This window comes from Triturus cristatus, chromosome 4_2, assembly GCF_964204655.1.
Source record: "Triturus cristatus chromosome 4_2, aTriCri1.1, whole genome shotgun sequence".
In the NCBI taxonomy this organism is placed as follows: domain Eukaryota; kingdom Metazoa; phylum Chordata; class Amphibia; order Caudata; family Salamandridae; genus Triturus; species Triturus cristatus.
The window spans coordinates 225,173,456-225,187,301 of record NC_140586.1 but is presented as its reverse complement, the minus strand read 5'-3'; the positions used below and the strand labels follow the sequence as shown (position 1 = coordinate 225,187,301).

At 43.7% G+C, this 13,846-nt stretch overlaps 1 protein-coding gene across 1 annotated transcript in view; it reads left to right on the top strand.

The window, feature by feature from the left end:
* Nucleotides 1–8,830, top strand: part of KDELR3 (KDEL endoplasmic reticulum protein retention receptor 3) — a 56,591-nt gene extending 47,761 nt beyond the window's left edge. Inside the window, exon 5 of the mRNA XM_085601294.1 lies at nt 8,339–8,830. Within this exon, the coding sequence (XP_085457420.1) occupies nt 8,339–8,379 (41 nt within the window). The 3' untranslated portion in view covers nt 8,380–8,830. The remainder of the gene's footprint in view (nt 1–8,338) is intronic.
* The last annotated feature ends 5,016 nt before the right edge of the window (nt 8,831–13,846 follow it).

The following is a 13,846-nucleotide window of genomic DNA, read 5'->3' as shown; positions in this document are numbered from 1 at the left end:
TCTAAGGGCATGGCAAGATCAAGCAAAGACTTGCAACAAAATAGTTTGAGGAGGGGGGTGTTAACAAGCCAAGATCCAATCCAGTGCATGGCTTGTTTTGTGAATGCACGGTCTCACAATTGTTTGAAACCCAATGCTTTAAGATGATCTAAAAAATATATCACATCTGAATCCTCACTTTCTCCACCCACATGTTAAAATTATCAGCCAGGATGATAGGATTATGTGAAGGTCTGTCATGGACTGGATGCTATGAATGTCTCTCAAGTTTCCTTCTTGATTGCCCAAGAAAAGGGCTACTCGCCCCACTTTCCAAGGTATCACCATACACTTAAAATTACACATGAAAGGTTTCAAGAGTCTCCATAAGAGGGTTCTAATTAGGAGTTAAAAAACAAAAAGGGCAGAAAAGCCTACTTGGAAATCGTCTTGTTCTTGATAGAAAATGATTATTAAACTGAATTAGACCACGAAAGCAGGAAACCCTCTATGGCATCACAGCACCGAAAAGAGCAAAGCAAGGACTTCAGAAGAAAGCCAAAGGGAAACTGACTGCAAAGGAGCAAAAATATGGGACAAAAATAGTACCAAGTGGGCTATGAACGTGATCAAAAAACACAAGTATCTAATATGTTTGAGGCATACATCACTCATCAGTGCCTCCTTAAATAGGCCTCCAACCGGAAATGACTTGACAGGAAAAGACTTAACTCAAATGTAAATTGCGAACTTTCTCCACACTTCCAGAATTATACAGCCCCAAGGATACTTCCCCAACTTTGGACCAATCTGGAGGGAGAATGGTGACGCAGGAACAGCCCTGCTACTGGCTTTTCAGTATCTTTCTGTTCCTGGGCTAGTGCAGGGTCTTCCTCAATGCAGAGTCAAAACCATTACCTTTCTTTCCCCAACTGCCAGGCCTGACCATTCAGGAGGCTTGCACCATTTTTAATTACCTGGGGATTCTCCTGTCCTAGAGGGTGGAGAGCATAATGCTCACGTGTTCACTTTTTGTCCGGGTTATGCTGCTCTACCTGAGGCCACTCTAAGCTGGCTCAGGGGAAAAGAAGAATGGCTCCGGACAGGAAAACATGTCCAAAAGAAATGTAGATCCCAAACTCAAAATATGGAGATGTAGGTGCACTCTGGCAGGGGTACTGCAGCTACATCAAAGGAGCTGTTGGGGCTATCTCCCACCCCAACCTACAATAGAAACATTTTCAGGGAGGGAGCTAAGAGCTGCCTATGTGCATGCTCCTTTGTCCAGAATGGTGCTGGCAGCCTCACCCAAAGGGAGCCACCACCCATCATTCACTAGTCTAGAAACACACATGTACATTCACTCACCCTGGTAATCCTCATGCACCGTTCAGACATCATGGAGGTAAAAGACCCCAGTTTTAAGAAGTGGCATAGATTTTACTTGGGGGAGCCGGTAGACCACTCCCCCATACAGCTACCAGTAAAAAGGAGGTAAAAGGCCTGTATTTCCAAACTGCCTCCAATGTCAGTCTCTTAAATCCTGAGTGGAGGGACTAGTAGGCCACCTCACAGTAATATGTACACTTTATCTCACGTCTCATAACAGTAGACAGGAGTACCTCCAGTAAGCTCACACAAATGTTAAGCACACTAGTGAGAAATGCGCAGGGCTAGACAGAAAAACATGCAAGGAGAGGGCAGCATATCTTCACAATGCCATGCAATGACTTTCATTCCAACAGTAGGAGTTTTTGCAAGGTTAAGATTTTGATATTAAATGGTTTGGAATCTGTTTCTGAAGTCTCTGTTTTCACATACTATCCTATCATAAACTTCTCCGGTCTTTTGTTTAGATCTCAGAAATGTACACAAGGACCAAAAATTTAGCAAATAAGATCCCATTACAGGAACTACTCATTTGTTAGAACATTTCTGGAATTAAGGGCCTTGGAAATATTCTGCTTGAGGGACAACCTTTTTAAGAGCCAGTCTTCGCAAACACAAAGAAACTGTTGCTGAACAGGTAGCAAACATGACTTTAAAAACAAGCGTTGAAAATGCAATTGGTCTCGCCTTTGATTAAGTTAAAGCCATTTGCTTTGCTAATGGTATTGTATAGCAAAGCAAATGGCTTTAAATTAATCAAAGGCGAGATCTATTGCATTTGTAATGCTTTTTTTTTTTTGCGAGTTGTTCCGACTGCATGCATGGTACCTGCCAAACCCAGCCGTATTCCTCGGAGAGTTGGTGAAACGGCTGCCGTCATTCCTTCTCATGAGGATGAAAATGGATTGCTGGTGACTACAGTGCATTGACGGGAGTATGGTAGTAAGAAGGGGAAAATAATCTGTCAAATTATGTGCCCTATTACGAAAGATTTTTACCCCAGAGATGTTTTTTTTTTTCAAGAATGCCATTACAGATTTTGAGCATGCAGAGATTCAATCATGGTTCTAATCATGGTTGTAACGCCACAGTCAACCCTTCAGCTGGACTGACATGGAGATTAAGACACATAGCACCATTAAACGGAGCCTTGCTGGTGGTCATGTACGACAACTTGTATTTTTCTGCTTCTGTCATTGCATACAGATATATAATACTGATAAAGCAAGTAACATTACACCTACTGCAAGCCAGGGCTATTGGCTTTGCCAATGGTTGTTGTTTATGTAAGATAAATCAGCAACAACTACGGCTTCCTTATATATAACATTGAAAATGCTTCCGTTCTGAAATGATGAGACACAAAGAACTACAACGAGTCTCCTTGAAGTTACCTCTAAAGCAGTGACGAGTGGCACTGCTACAGAGGTAAGATTTTTTTTTCACCCCGAGGGCAAATATGGAAAGCCCGATAGAGACCCGGTTTGGCAACTGCTTTATAGAACTGCCAGTGCAGAGCACCGGCAGGACCCGGCCCACTTAAAGCCCTGGCTCTCACCTGTAGGAGGATGGAACCCAGCAGGGACCACAGCTCCTGACGCACTTGTGATCCAGAAGCACACACAACACTGGCAGTAAAAGCATGTCCCTGCATCTGTGAGGGACTAGGACAACTAAAGGCGACACCGAGTCAGTTTTGGTGCAGGTCACTTCACACAGAGGCCCAGAGATCTTCGCACGCTACTACAAACAAGATTAGCCAGGACGGAAGGCAACCCCAGAAGGCCAACCAACAAGATGAAAACAAATATAAAACCATGATGGAGTAGCGTTTATTGAAGTTTTATATAGCGCGAACTCCACACAAAGAGATTGGATCACTGTGCATGAGCACCGGTTAAATTGCACAAGATCACATTCACGTTTTGAGGCACGGGGAGAAGTTATGTGCCCACAATCACAGGATTTTGAGCACGCCGAGATTCAATAATGGTTCTCAAATTCCAAATTCTGCAGTTCTGGTTGTAACGCCACAGTCAACCCTGCAGCTGGACAGACATGGAGATTAAGACACACAGCGCAATTAAAAAAGCGCAGTCGAATAGATGCCCAGCTCCCCGCACCACATGTCCTTTGACACAGTAGGAATTATCGTTCTCTGGCCACGAGGTACATTTGCACTTTTGCACTCACAGTTGCTGACTGCAGGCAAGCATGCTGCCATTTTAGCTCCAGCAGAGGTCTTCCTCAGAGACAGTGTACCTGTTGGTGTTCAGCTTGCCGCTCTCACAGTTCGAGAGAAAGAGATAGTCGGGAAGGAAGAGGGAGCCGGACTCGCTGGTGTTTTCCTCTGTGGTCGGAGTGCCTGTTGCCGATCTGTCGGTCGAGTAGGACGGGTCAGTTGTTCTCGACGTGTGAATGGAGACCACTGGTGACGGCTGGAGGGAGGAGGTGGGGTAGCAACAAAGTAGCGTAATAATATAAAACAACGTAGTGTACAAGCATACAATGCCATTCCACACGGAAACGCATGCAATGGTTTAAAAAAAAAGTGCAGCAAGTTAATATTAAGCCTTCTGTGTCACTCCGCCAGTAAGATATCCAATCCCGCTGGGCGTGGCCTAACAAGGACAGGATGGCAACCAGGATGGGCTACAAACTGTCCGAGACAATCATCAAAGTCGGATTGGAATAATAAGTGACGAGAAACGACGCATACAAATCTAATTTGGAGGCGGAGCGGAGACACTGCTTTGGAATCCGTATTGATTCCTAGATGCCCTTGCATGGCGAGAGCGGGGCATGCGCGCTGCTAACGCCAGGCGAGACCTAAAAAGAATTTGACTGACTGGCAGCTCCCAGAGGTTGTTGCACAAACGATGACACGGTCTGCAACATTCACTTTTGTGATGTAATATCGATAGATCTGTTATGTTTATTTTTTATTAGCACAGTCCATATATATGTATACATAGCATGCCGCCTACAAACCCAAGGGGCCTGCCGCTGTCCAAATGTGTGGCACAGCATCTGCCAACAACCTTGGAGCCGGCTGCGTAGATCAGACTGTTAAATACCAAAAAGACTAGAAAAAATGAACATTTACCACCCCCACTCCCCTAACATTCCTTCAAGCTTTAAAGGCAAAACAATTAGTGTGACGAACATCAATCAGGCAAAAAGGCTTATATCTAGTATAGAGATGACCTACGCTGGCTGTGTTTTAGGATGGGACACCTCTTGGATCAGGCGAAGAAGTCTAAGATAAGACAGGCATGTCAGCTCCCAAAATTCAGTAGAAAGGATGTGAATGAGGGCGGCCCAGAGTTCTGAGTAAGAGGAGCGATTCGGTGTTGCTGCCAGGGAGAGCGTCTCCATCCCCAGAAGGAACCATAGTATATGCAGCCAGGAAACATGATCTGGGGTCTTGTCTGTACCCCAGAGGGAGAGTATCACCTGCTGAGCTGCATTCAGAGCAATTGCCATCTGCCTTCCCCCTATTGGAACGCCCTGTATGTCAAGGGGTTCGGGAGTCACAAGATGGTTTAGGTTGGGAATCTTAAAATGTAGTGTTAAAAGCCTGATCAATATCGCCTAAGACCTGTTCCCAGTATCTAGTGAGTTCGGGACAGTGCCATAAAAGGTGAAGCAGGGTCCCAGCACTTTCACAATCACTCCAACAATTTCCAGAGTATCCTGTATTCAATCAACTGAGTCTCATCAGAGTGAGATACCAATTTTAGGCAATTTTGTAAGCGGGTTCAGTGCTGGCAATAGCGTGGGCCATGTGATGTACCGGTAAAAAATGTCCTCCCATTTGGTGGCAGAAAGGGGTTTACGTATCTTAGCCTCCCATTGCAGCTGGCCCTGTGATTTGATTGGGGGTAAAACTCAGATGTTAAGCATCTATCGTCCACCTTAAGAAGGAGCCACTTCTCAAAAGAGGTCATCTGTCTACTCGCGTTATGTTGTATCTTGACACCCAATGGCGCACTTGTAGATAGGAGACGTAGTAGGCGTCTGTCAAGGAATAATCTGCTTTAAGCAGGCTAAAGTAGATAAGGCCATTTACATCAAAAAGACAACCCACCTATATGCAACCCCCGTCTATCCATCGGCAGAATCGGCTCAAACACATACCAGGAATTAAATTGGGGTTAGCAAAAAGAGGAGACATCGGCGAGGGGAAAGTGTTCAGGCCTGCTTTAATCGAAACCAAATCCCAGACCCAAAGAACTGCGTTCGTAACCAGTGGAGAATAAAGGCTCCAAGTTCTGTGTTTACGGGCAAGCCAAACCTCCTTCCAAATCTGTGTGCCAACAACTGCTTGGTCCATGAAAGCCCAATGATTTTTGGACATTTGCTGATTCCACTCCTCTATAAACCTTAGCTGGGCAGCCTGGTAATATCGAAGCAGCTGTGGTACGACAGTGCCCCCTCCTGCTTTGAACTGTATATAAGGTGTTTATGGAGGCAAGGTTTCTACCCCAATATATATTTGTTAATATCCAATTGTAGAGAGCAGATAGTATAAGGTGGAGGGTCAGAGGTAGAGTCTGAAAGATATACAGAAGGCGGGGGAGAATGGTAATCTTAGCTGCAATACACCCTATCCAAGAAAGTAGGAGGCGGTTCCAAGATCCCAGGTTCTTACGGGTTCGTGTAAAAGGAGACGCCTAGTTGAGGGCTAGCGGCTGAGGTATGGTGTGGGCTAAGGAAATGCCTATATAGGGGATAGCATCAGTGGCCCATTTAAAGGAAAACTGGGAGCCTAAGACCGCCTCAGTCAAAGGAGAGTTTTAGAATTTGAGACTTCTGAATATTAGCCCTAAACCTGGACATCATGCCAAATGTCTGAAGCTCAGTAACGAATGCCGGAAGAAAGACCAATGGTTCCGTAATGGACAGAATGATATCCTTAGCATAGAGGCTTAACAGGTGGTAGTCAGCCCCAAAAGGTATCCCTTTAACAGCTGGGTCAATACGAAGTCATTGCGCCAACAAATCCATATAGAGTGCAAATAGAAGCGGTGAGAGAGGGCTTCCCTGGCAGGGGCCCCGAGGATGGGGAATGGCCGAGACTGGGATCCATTCACCCTCACTGATATCCAAGGAGCGCTGTATACGCTCTGGATCCATCTCCCAAATCTTTCACCAATGCCAAAAATACAAAGTGCGTCAAAAACGTGAGTCCAGTGTACCTGGTTGAATGCCTCTTCTGCATCAATTGAGAGAAGAAGAATTCTCTGTGCGGCTGGTGCATTTTGTCTCAAAGATAAAGCAAACGTTTTGTGTGGTCACTGCACTGGCGAGAAGGAATGAAACCAGATTGATCGGAGGTCAATGAGACCCAGCATTAAAGGATTATGGCGGTGCGCCAAGATGCTAGCAAACAGTTTTGCATCAACGTTTAAAAGGGAGATGGGTGTATACGACCCGCAAAGGGCTTCACAATGACTGCAATGACAGCTTCCAACATGGAATCTGCCCGTGAACCTCTCTCAGAGAAAGAGTTAAAACAGTTGTGTGAGTAAGGGAGGCAAGTCTTGGTAGAAGGTCTTATAGAACGGGGCACTAAATTCATCAGAATCGGGGGATTTTAGTGGCTTTAATCGTGTTATGGCCAATACCACTTCCTCGATTCTAATAGGTTGGTCAAGAATATGAGACTCCTCAGTCGGCAGGGCAGTAAGACCAGCACAACGTAGATACTCCGAGGGATCGCTAAAAGGGCTAACTGTAGACGAATAAAGAGAATCATAAAAGGCCTGGAAAGCCACGGCGGAGCCTTCATTGAATTTGGGCCAGTGCGAATGTTTTTTAATCGCCCAGTATGTACTTTACTGCGAACTACGTGAGCCAACATGCGGCCACACGTTTGCTACCAAGGTAAAATTTATGTTTGAGGCGTAGCATAGTGAATTCTGCTCTTTCCAGGTCTAATCGTGTGATGTAATATCTTTAAAACTGTAGTGTAATATGTGCACCATTCCCCTAAGGGAGTGTCTTGTGAGGTTGGGCAGAAGCATTTAAGAAAACCGATTCAATCAAAATTCAGATAAATCAATTGTGGGTTCCAAGAGGTGGATGTGATTGTCTTATGGGGGGGCTGAGCGTCATTTTTTTTGCCCACAACCTTGAAGTGTGGGTCTTCATCTTTGAACTGGGCTGGGATGTTTTTTGGTCACATAAGAAAGGAATATTGCACATCCCATTTTATAATTCATCCTTTCCAAATAGGTCATTCAGATTTAATCAAGAAATCCAAGACTATGCAGATTGAGTATCAAAATATTTCCAAATCTGTTGACGCACCATTTCGGTGGTTCCTCGGTTCATGCCACATTCATCAGTACCTTTATAGAGCCATACGACTAATTTAATGTGTAATGGAAAAGAGATATGTGAAATCCTACGGAAACTAATTTTCGTAGATTGTAACCCCAGGAATCAGATGTTGGAAAAGGGAAGAGTGTCAACTAGATATACAACAGGCAACCCTGGTTGGGAGTTAGGCTCCCAATGCGGGGATGGGTGGGGACAACCACACAAATGATAATGGTGGGAGGTGGTGAGGGAAGACAGCAAATGGGAAGGTTGAGAAGACATGAATGGTGGGTGAACCAGTAGAGAGACAAGTTTAGATGACAGAGAGGTCTGTGACACCTTGTTTGATATAACTTATGACAGGAGGGTAAGGAAGGGTGGTCAGAAGCTCTCAAAAAGTAGCTCAGCTTGTGGTGGGAGGAAAGGAGCATTTTCAATTTGTGGATTAAGTGGAAGAGGGGTCTTGTAAATTATAGTTTAGAAATGGTAGTCTGAAGTTCACAAAAGTCAGCAGGCTTGTTGTGAGATAGATGAGGAAGGAAAGACTGGTGAATGGGAGGTGGCCTCAGACTTAGGAAAGATAGAAGTGAGGCATGAGGAATGGAAAGCTGACATTTTACTCTTGTTCTTTTTGTGTCTCCAGTTCTGAAAGGAAAGAAACTCAGCCTCCCAATGCCAGTATAAGAATAATCACAAGAAACCGACGACTGCCATGTGGCCTGCACACCTGTGTCTTGGAACTTGGCCATGAGCCACAGATACAAGGACACACTCTCAGTTCTGCACAAGTGACCTTTTAACCAGGGGCGCCACAAATGACAAAACATCGCTATTTGTGGTCCATTTTTGTAGCTCGCTTTCCATGTGGGTGGGTTGCAGGGAGAATGAATGTTTTAATGAATATATTTATGTTTTTTACTCTGTCCAAGTGGGGTGCGGAACTTTGTCCAAGTGGGGTGCGGAACCCACTGAGAGGTGTGTGTTAGTGCTACAAGCTAGTCAGACGTGTAAATATAGTACATTTGTGACAAAGGGGAATTATAAGATGTCCATTTGCGGCACCTGTCTTTTTAACTGTTTTCAGGTTTTATGTAACACTTTGAAAAATTCCAATAAAATTAAAATAGATGATAGTTTCTAATGACTCCAACAGCGTGTTACTAGTGGCCTGGAACTCAGAGCTCCCCCTACTACTACTACCCTTAATACAAGAACTAGACCTAGTGGCCAGGAGCTGTGTCTCTAGTGCTTAATATATGTGGGTGGTTGAAGGTGGTGGGTGTCAGCTTTGATGTTTAGGTCGAAGCCTAAGAATGCATTCCACACATTGCTAACCATTGGATTTGTGGTTTATAACTCACATTTGCTTGCTTTCTGTTTGCTGGCTATATTTGTTTTAGGCTGTCTAGCTTGAATTTTTCCCTGCCATGGAGCATAGCCTAATTGTTCTTTTTTTCCACAAGTGCTCACTTTCTGTAAACAGACCTTTAAATCATGTTTTTATCTTGTCACGTTTGCTGTGCATTCAAAGGCAGAGGTCAAATGTCAGGCTCTGTCTTCCGAGGTAACTTGGTGTTTACTTTTCTTTCTCTGACTTAAAAGCAAGGCGATTAATGTTACAATCTTGCTGTGGAAGGAAAGACTTTTTGTCTAGCACACAACAAAATATAAATATCTAAAAATGAACTGTGCATATATTTCAGAATACATCAGAATTACTAAAACACAAATGAAGCATATTATTTTGTAATTCTGAAGTGTGGTGGAAACAAATATTTTACTACAATCAAAACAAATCAGTACACTAGGTGATGACATTTCCACACATTATCGTTTGTCTCTGTATACTTTTATCAGTAAAACTGTATGTCTGTGCAATTGTACTGGTCATTTCAATTGAAAATGTGTTGTCTGTAACTGCAGTGAGCTACCACACCATGCATACTCCACACTACGCAATGCTACTCCACAACACTACTCCAAACAATGACACCCCTCCACTCTTCACCACTCTATGCCACGCCACTCCATGACGGTAAACAGCCCTCGCAAAGAAGCTGTCACCCCGCATGCAATTACAACGCGGTTGTAACAACGCATACCACCCCGCAAGTTGTAACAACTCCTTGCGGAGGGGGGGAGAAGGTGTTGGATTTAAAATCCAACACCTTCCCTACTGTCCGCACAAACTGGAGTTGGAATAGTAAACTATACTATTCCAACATCCAGCGCTGTTACGACTTGCGGGATAATGGTACGTATTGTTACAATGCGGTTGTTGTAACAACCACGTTGTAAATGCATGCGGAGTGAAGGTATGCGTAAAAAGGAGGCATATTACTCCATGACACTTCACTCTACAACACTACACACCACTCACCTCTACGCCAGTCTATGCCACGACATGCCACTCCCCAACACACCACTCCACAACATGCCATGTCATTCTATAGCATGCCACTCTACAACACACCCCTCTGCTGTACGGCACTACACTCTACTCCACTCTATGCCACTCTACTCTGTACCACTCGACAGCACTCCACTCTGTGACACTGTACGCAACTTCCTCTATGCCACTTTACTATACTCTACGACACTCTATGCCACTCCACTCTACGACACTCCATTTTACAACACCCTGCTTCACTCTTCAACAATCTACTCCACTCTACGCAACTCCCTTTACTCCACTCTACGACCTCCTCTCTATGGCCGCAACACTCTACTCCACAGTACACAACCCACTCTAGGTCACCCCATGCCACTTTACTCCACTCTACGCCATTCTATGCCAGTCCACTCTTATGAAACACCACGCCACTCCGCTCTACGTCACTGCATTCTATGCCCTTCCACTGTACTCTCTCCATGACGCTCTACACCACTCCACTCTGACACTCCTCTACTCCATGACACTCCACAACAATTTACAACACTCTACTCCACTCAACTCACTCTACGCCACTTTACTCCATTCTATGACACTTTATTCCACTCTACGACACTCCACTCTAATCCACTCTTGTACACTTTACTCCACTCTTTGCCACTCCAGTCCACTCCACAACACTCTACTCCACTCTATGACATTCCACGCAACTCCTACTCCGCTCCATGCCACTTTACTCCACTCTGTTTTGTAACACACTACTTCACTCCACTGCAGCTCCACTTTATGCCACTCCAAAACTCTGTGCCACCGCACTCTACGACTCTCTACTCCACAACACTCTACTCTACTCTATGCCACTCCTTTCTACGACAATCTACTTCACTCTACGCAACTCCCTCTATGCCACTCTGCTTTACTCTGACAATCTACTCCACTCTACGCCACAACACTCTACTTCAGTGTGTGAAACTCCCTCTACGCCACTCCACTTTATTCAACTCAGCGTCACTCCACTCTACACCACTCCAGTTTACGACACTCTACGCCCTTCCACTCTAATCCCTCCATGTCACTCTACTACACTCCATGCCATTCCACTCTTCTCTTATCCACTCTACTCCACGGCACTCCACTCTATGACAATCTACTTCATTCTACACCATTCCCCTCAATGACTGTTTACGCTGCTCCATTTTACTCCTTCCACACACTCCACTCTATGACAATCTACTTCACTCTATGTCACAACACTCCACTCCCTCTACGCCACTTTACTCCACTCTACTCCACTGCTTCCACTCTACTGTACTCCATGGCACTAACTTTTAGCCATGCTGAACAGCAGCCACAATGGTGTACAACATGGTTAAAACACGTTGGCAAAGCCAATAGCTGTTGCATAGGGGAGTCCTATTGGCTTTGTCAATACTTGTTGTTGGCTGGGAGCTACTTTGCTGTAGAGCAAGAGGAAGAAAAAAGAAAGGAAGGGAAAAGAGAAAGATGACCTAACCGTGACAATGAAAGAAAACAAATTGCAAGAGTGAGAAAACGAGACAGGGTGTCTGGGGCGGATGAAGATAGAGGCATGAGGAGGAATTGAGAATTGGCAATCAGGGTATTCAGAAATCTTGGCATTCAGCATTGCTCGTGGTGGCCTCCTACGAAAAACCTTTGATCCGTGCATGCATTCATTTATGTTTTTATTTACAAATTAAACACTGTTGGTTCCTCCAACTTTAGTACCATGATTTGTCCTTACGGACCTGAAGCTTTGCACCACTACCTTTAATGCGAGGTCTGGACTACCTTTTCCAAATGTCCTTATTTTCAGGGCTGACAACCCAATCAGGTTTCATCTTGGTACAATGACCGAGCATAAGAGGAAGCCAATCAGAAAGGATGCTCGCCTAAAGTTTGTGGCAGTGGGTCCACTACTCAATAGAGCACCACCCCATCTCTGCATAATTCACTCCTAAACATAGAAGTTTAAATGAAATGTGCCTAAAAAATGGAAACTGTGATTCTAAAAGCAATGGAGGCAGGGTCACATACGTAGCTTAAAAGAAAATATTCTACAACTATTTTGTTGGCCTTTCATATTCAGGTAAATATGTACAAGATATAACACACACAGACTCCTTGAATTAAAAATAGATGCAAGTTAAAGTAATTGGTGGGAAATGCACTTGTTTAAATTATGAACGCTCAGTTTGTTAATGGGAATCACTGTAGATGACTCTGTATGGACGCAGACAGTAAAGAACTGAATCCTGGTTTATGCAGTGGAGAACCGTGACATGTTTCAAAGCTTGTAACTAAAAGTACTGTGAATATGTAAAACATTTTAAATTGTATTAAACTCAGTAGAAGATCATCTCCTGCAAAATATGCAAAGAGATTTAGCATTTAAGATAAAACAAGTGCTTTAGAAGTATACATTTTTGTAATGTGCATTCACACTATATCCAGTACAAACTGAACGCACCCTGGAATTCAGCTGATAACGCCCCTATTTTCATTAATTAGAGCCATATACTGCCCCCATGTAACCTTTAGGCTTGCTGATTAACCACTTGTTTTTCAGGTTGCAGGCACCCTAGAAAGAAGGCGTGTTTATTTTTTCTATGTTTGCCTCTCCCTTCCCTTCACAAAACGAGATATCCGCCCCTTCCCCTTTATACTGAAGCACCTGAAGGTCAGCAATATCCGTTCTGGAACAGTTGTTTTTAAACAAGAAGAAGAAAAACTATTTTTGTAAAATTAAAAAACATTGGAAACGTCATCCCCAATGCATCCTGCCCACTTCAACCACTGGAAAGCAGTAAGTGAAAAGAATGAAACGAGGGACCAGTTGGGAAACGTCCACTGCCTACAAAATTAGACTATAGACTAAGCTATATTTTAGTTCCTGAAGTGTAGCCTTAGTTTCCCCAAACTCGCACCTATATGCCCCCCCTTTCTGGTCCCTGACAAATCTCACTAATATAACACAGGCCAACACAGCTCTTCATAATGTGAAATTGTATTTGTATAGCGCTTATTACCCCCATTGAAGTGCTTTTCGGTGAGTAGCACGCAGCTCCGAAACTCAAAAAGGATTAGTGGTGAATTAATATAGGGACATATGATTTAATTTGACTGTTGGACATGTGAGTCTGATAGTTGGATTGAAAAGGATAATCGTGGTATAGAAAAAGTAAGGGTTTAGAAAGTGTTGATTGGGAGATCATAGTAGTAAGTAGGTGGTTTGAGATGAGTAAAGGAGAGATTGATAAGGGAAGAGTCTCTAGAAATGGATTAAACAGGTCATGCTAGTAAAATGAGGCTAAGGAGGGATACACGAGGGAAGAATTTAGAAAGGGTTGTTTGGGAGATCTTAGTAGTAAACTGAGGTTGGTGTGATACAAGGAGGGATAGAGGAGGGAAGATTCTAGAAATGATTACTTTTGAGATCATAGTAGTAGAATGAGGTTTAGGATGAGTCAGAGTGGAGGTACAGGGTATACTGAGAGAGGTATAGGTGAAACAAGGGGTAGTGCATTAGAGAGACGCAAATGTGTTTTTCAGCAGTAGGATTAAAGTAATAAATATATAGATAAATAAGTACATGGAAGATATTTCATGTATAAGGAAGTTAATGTATCAATATTTAAGTTGTATTAAATAAACTCAGGCTTTCAATTGTTACTGTACGTTAAATTTATTTATTTGTGTTTTTTTTCTTTTTAATAATTCAATAGTGAAGCAATTGTAGAT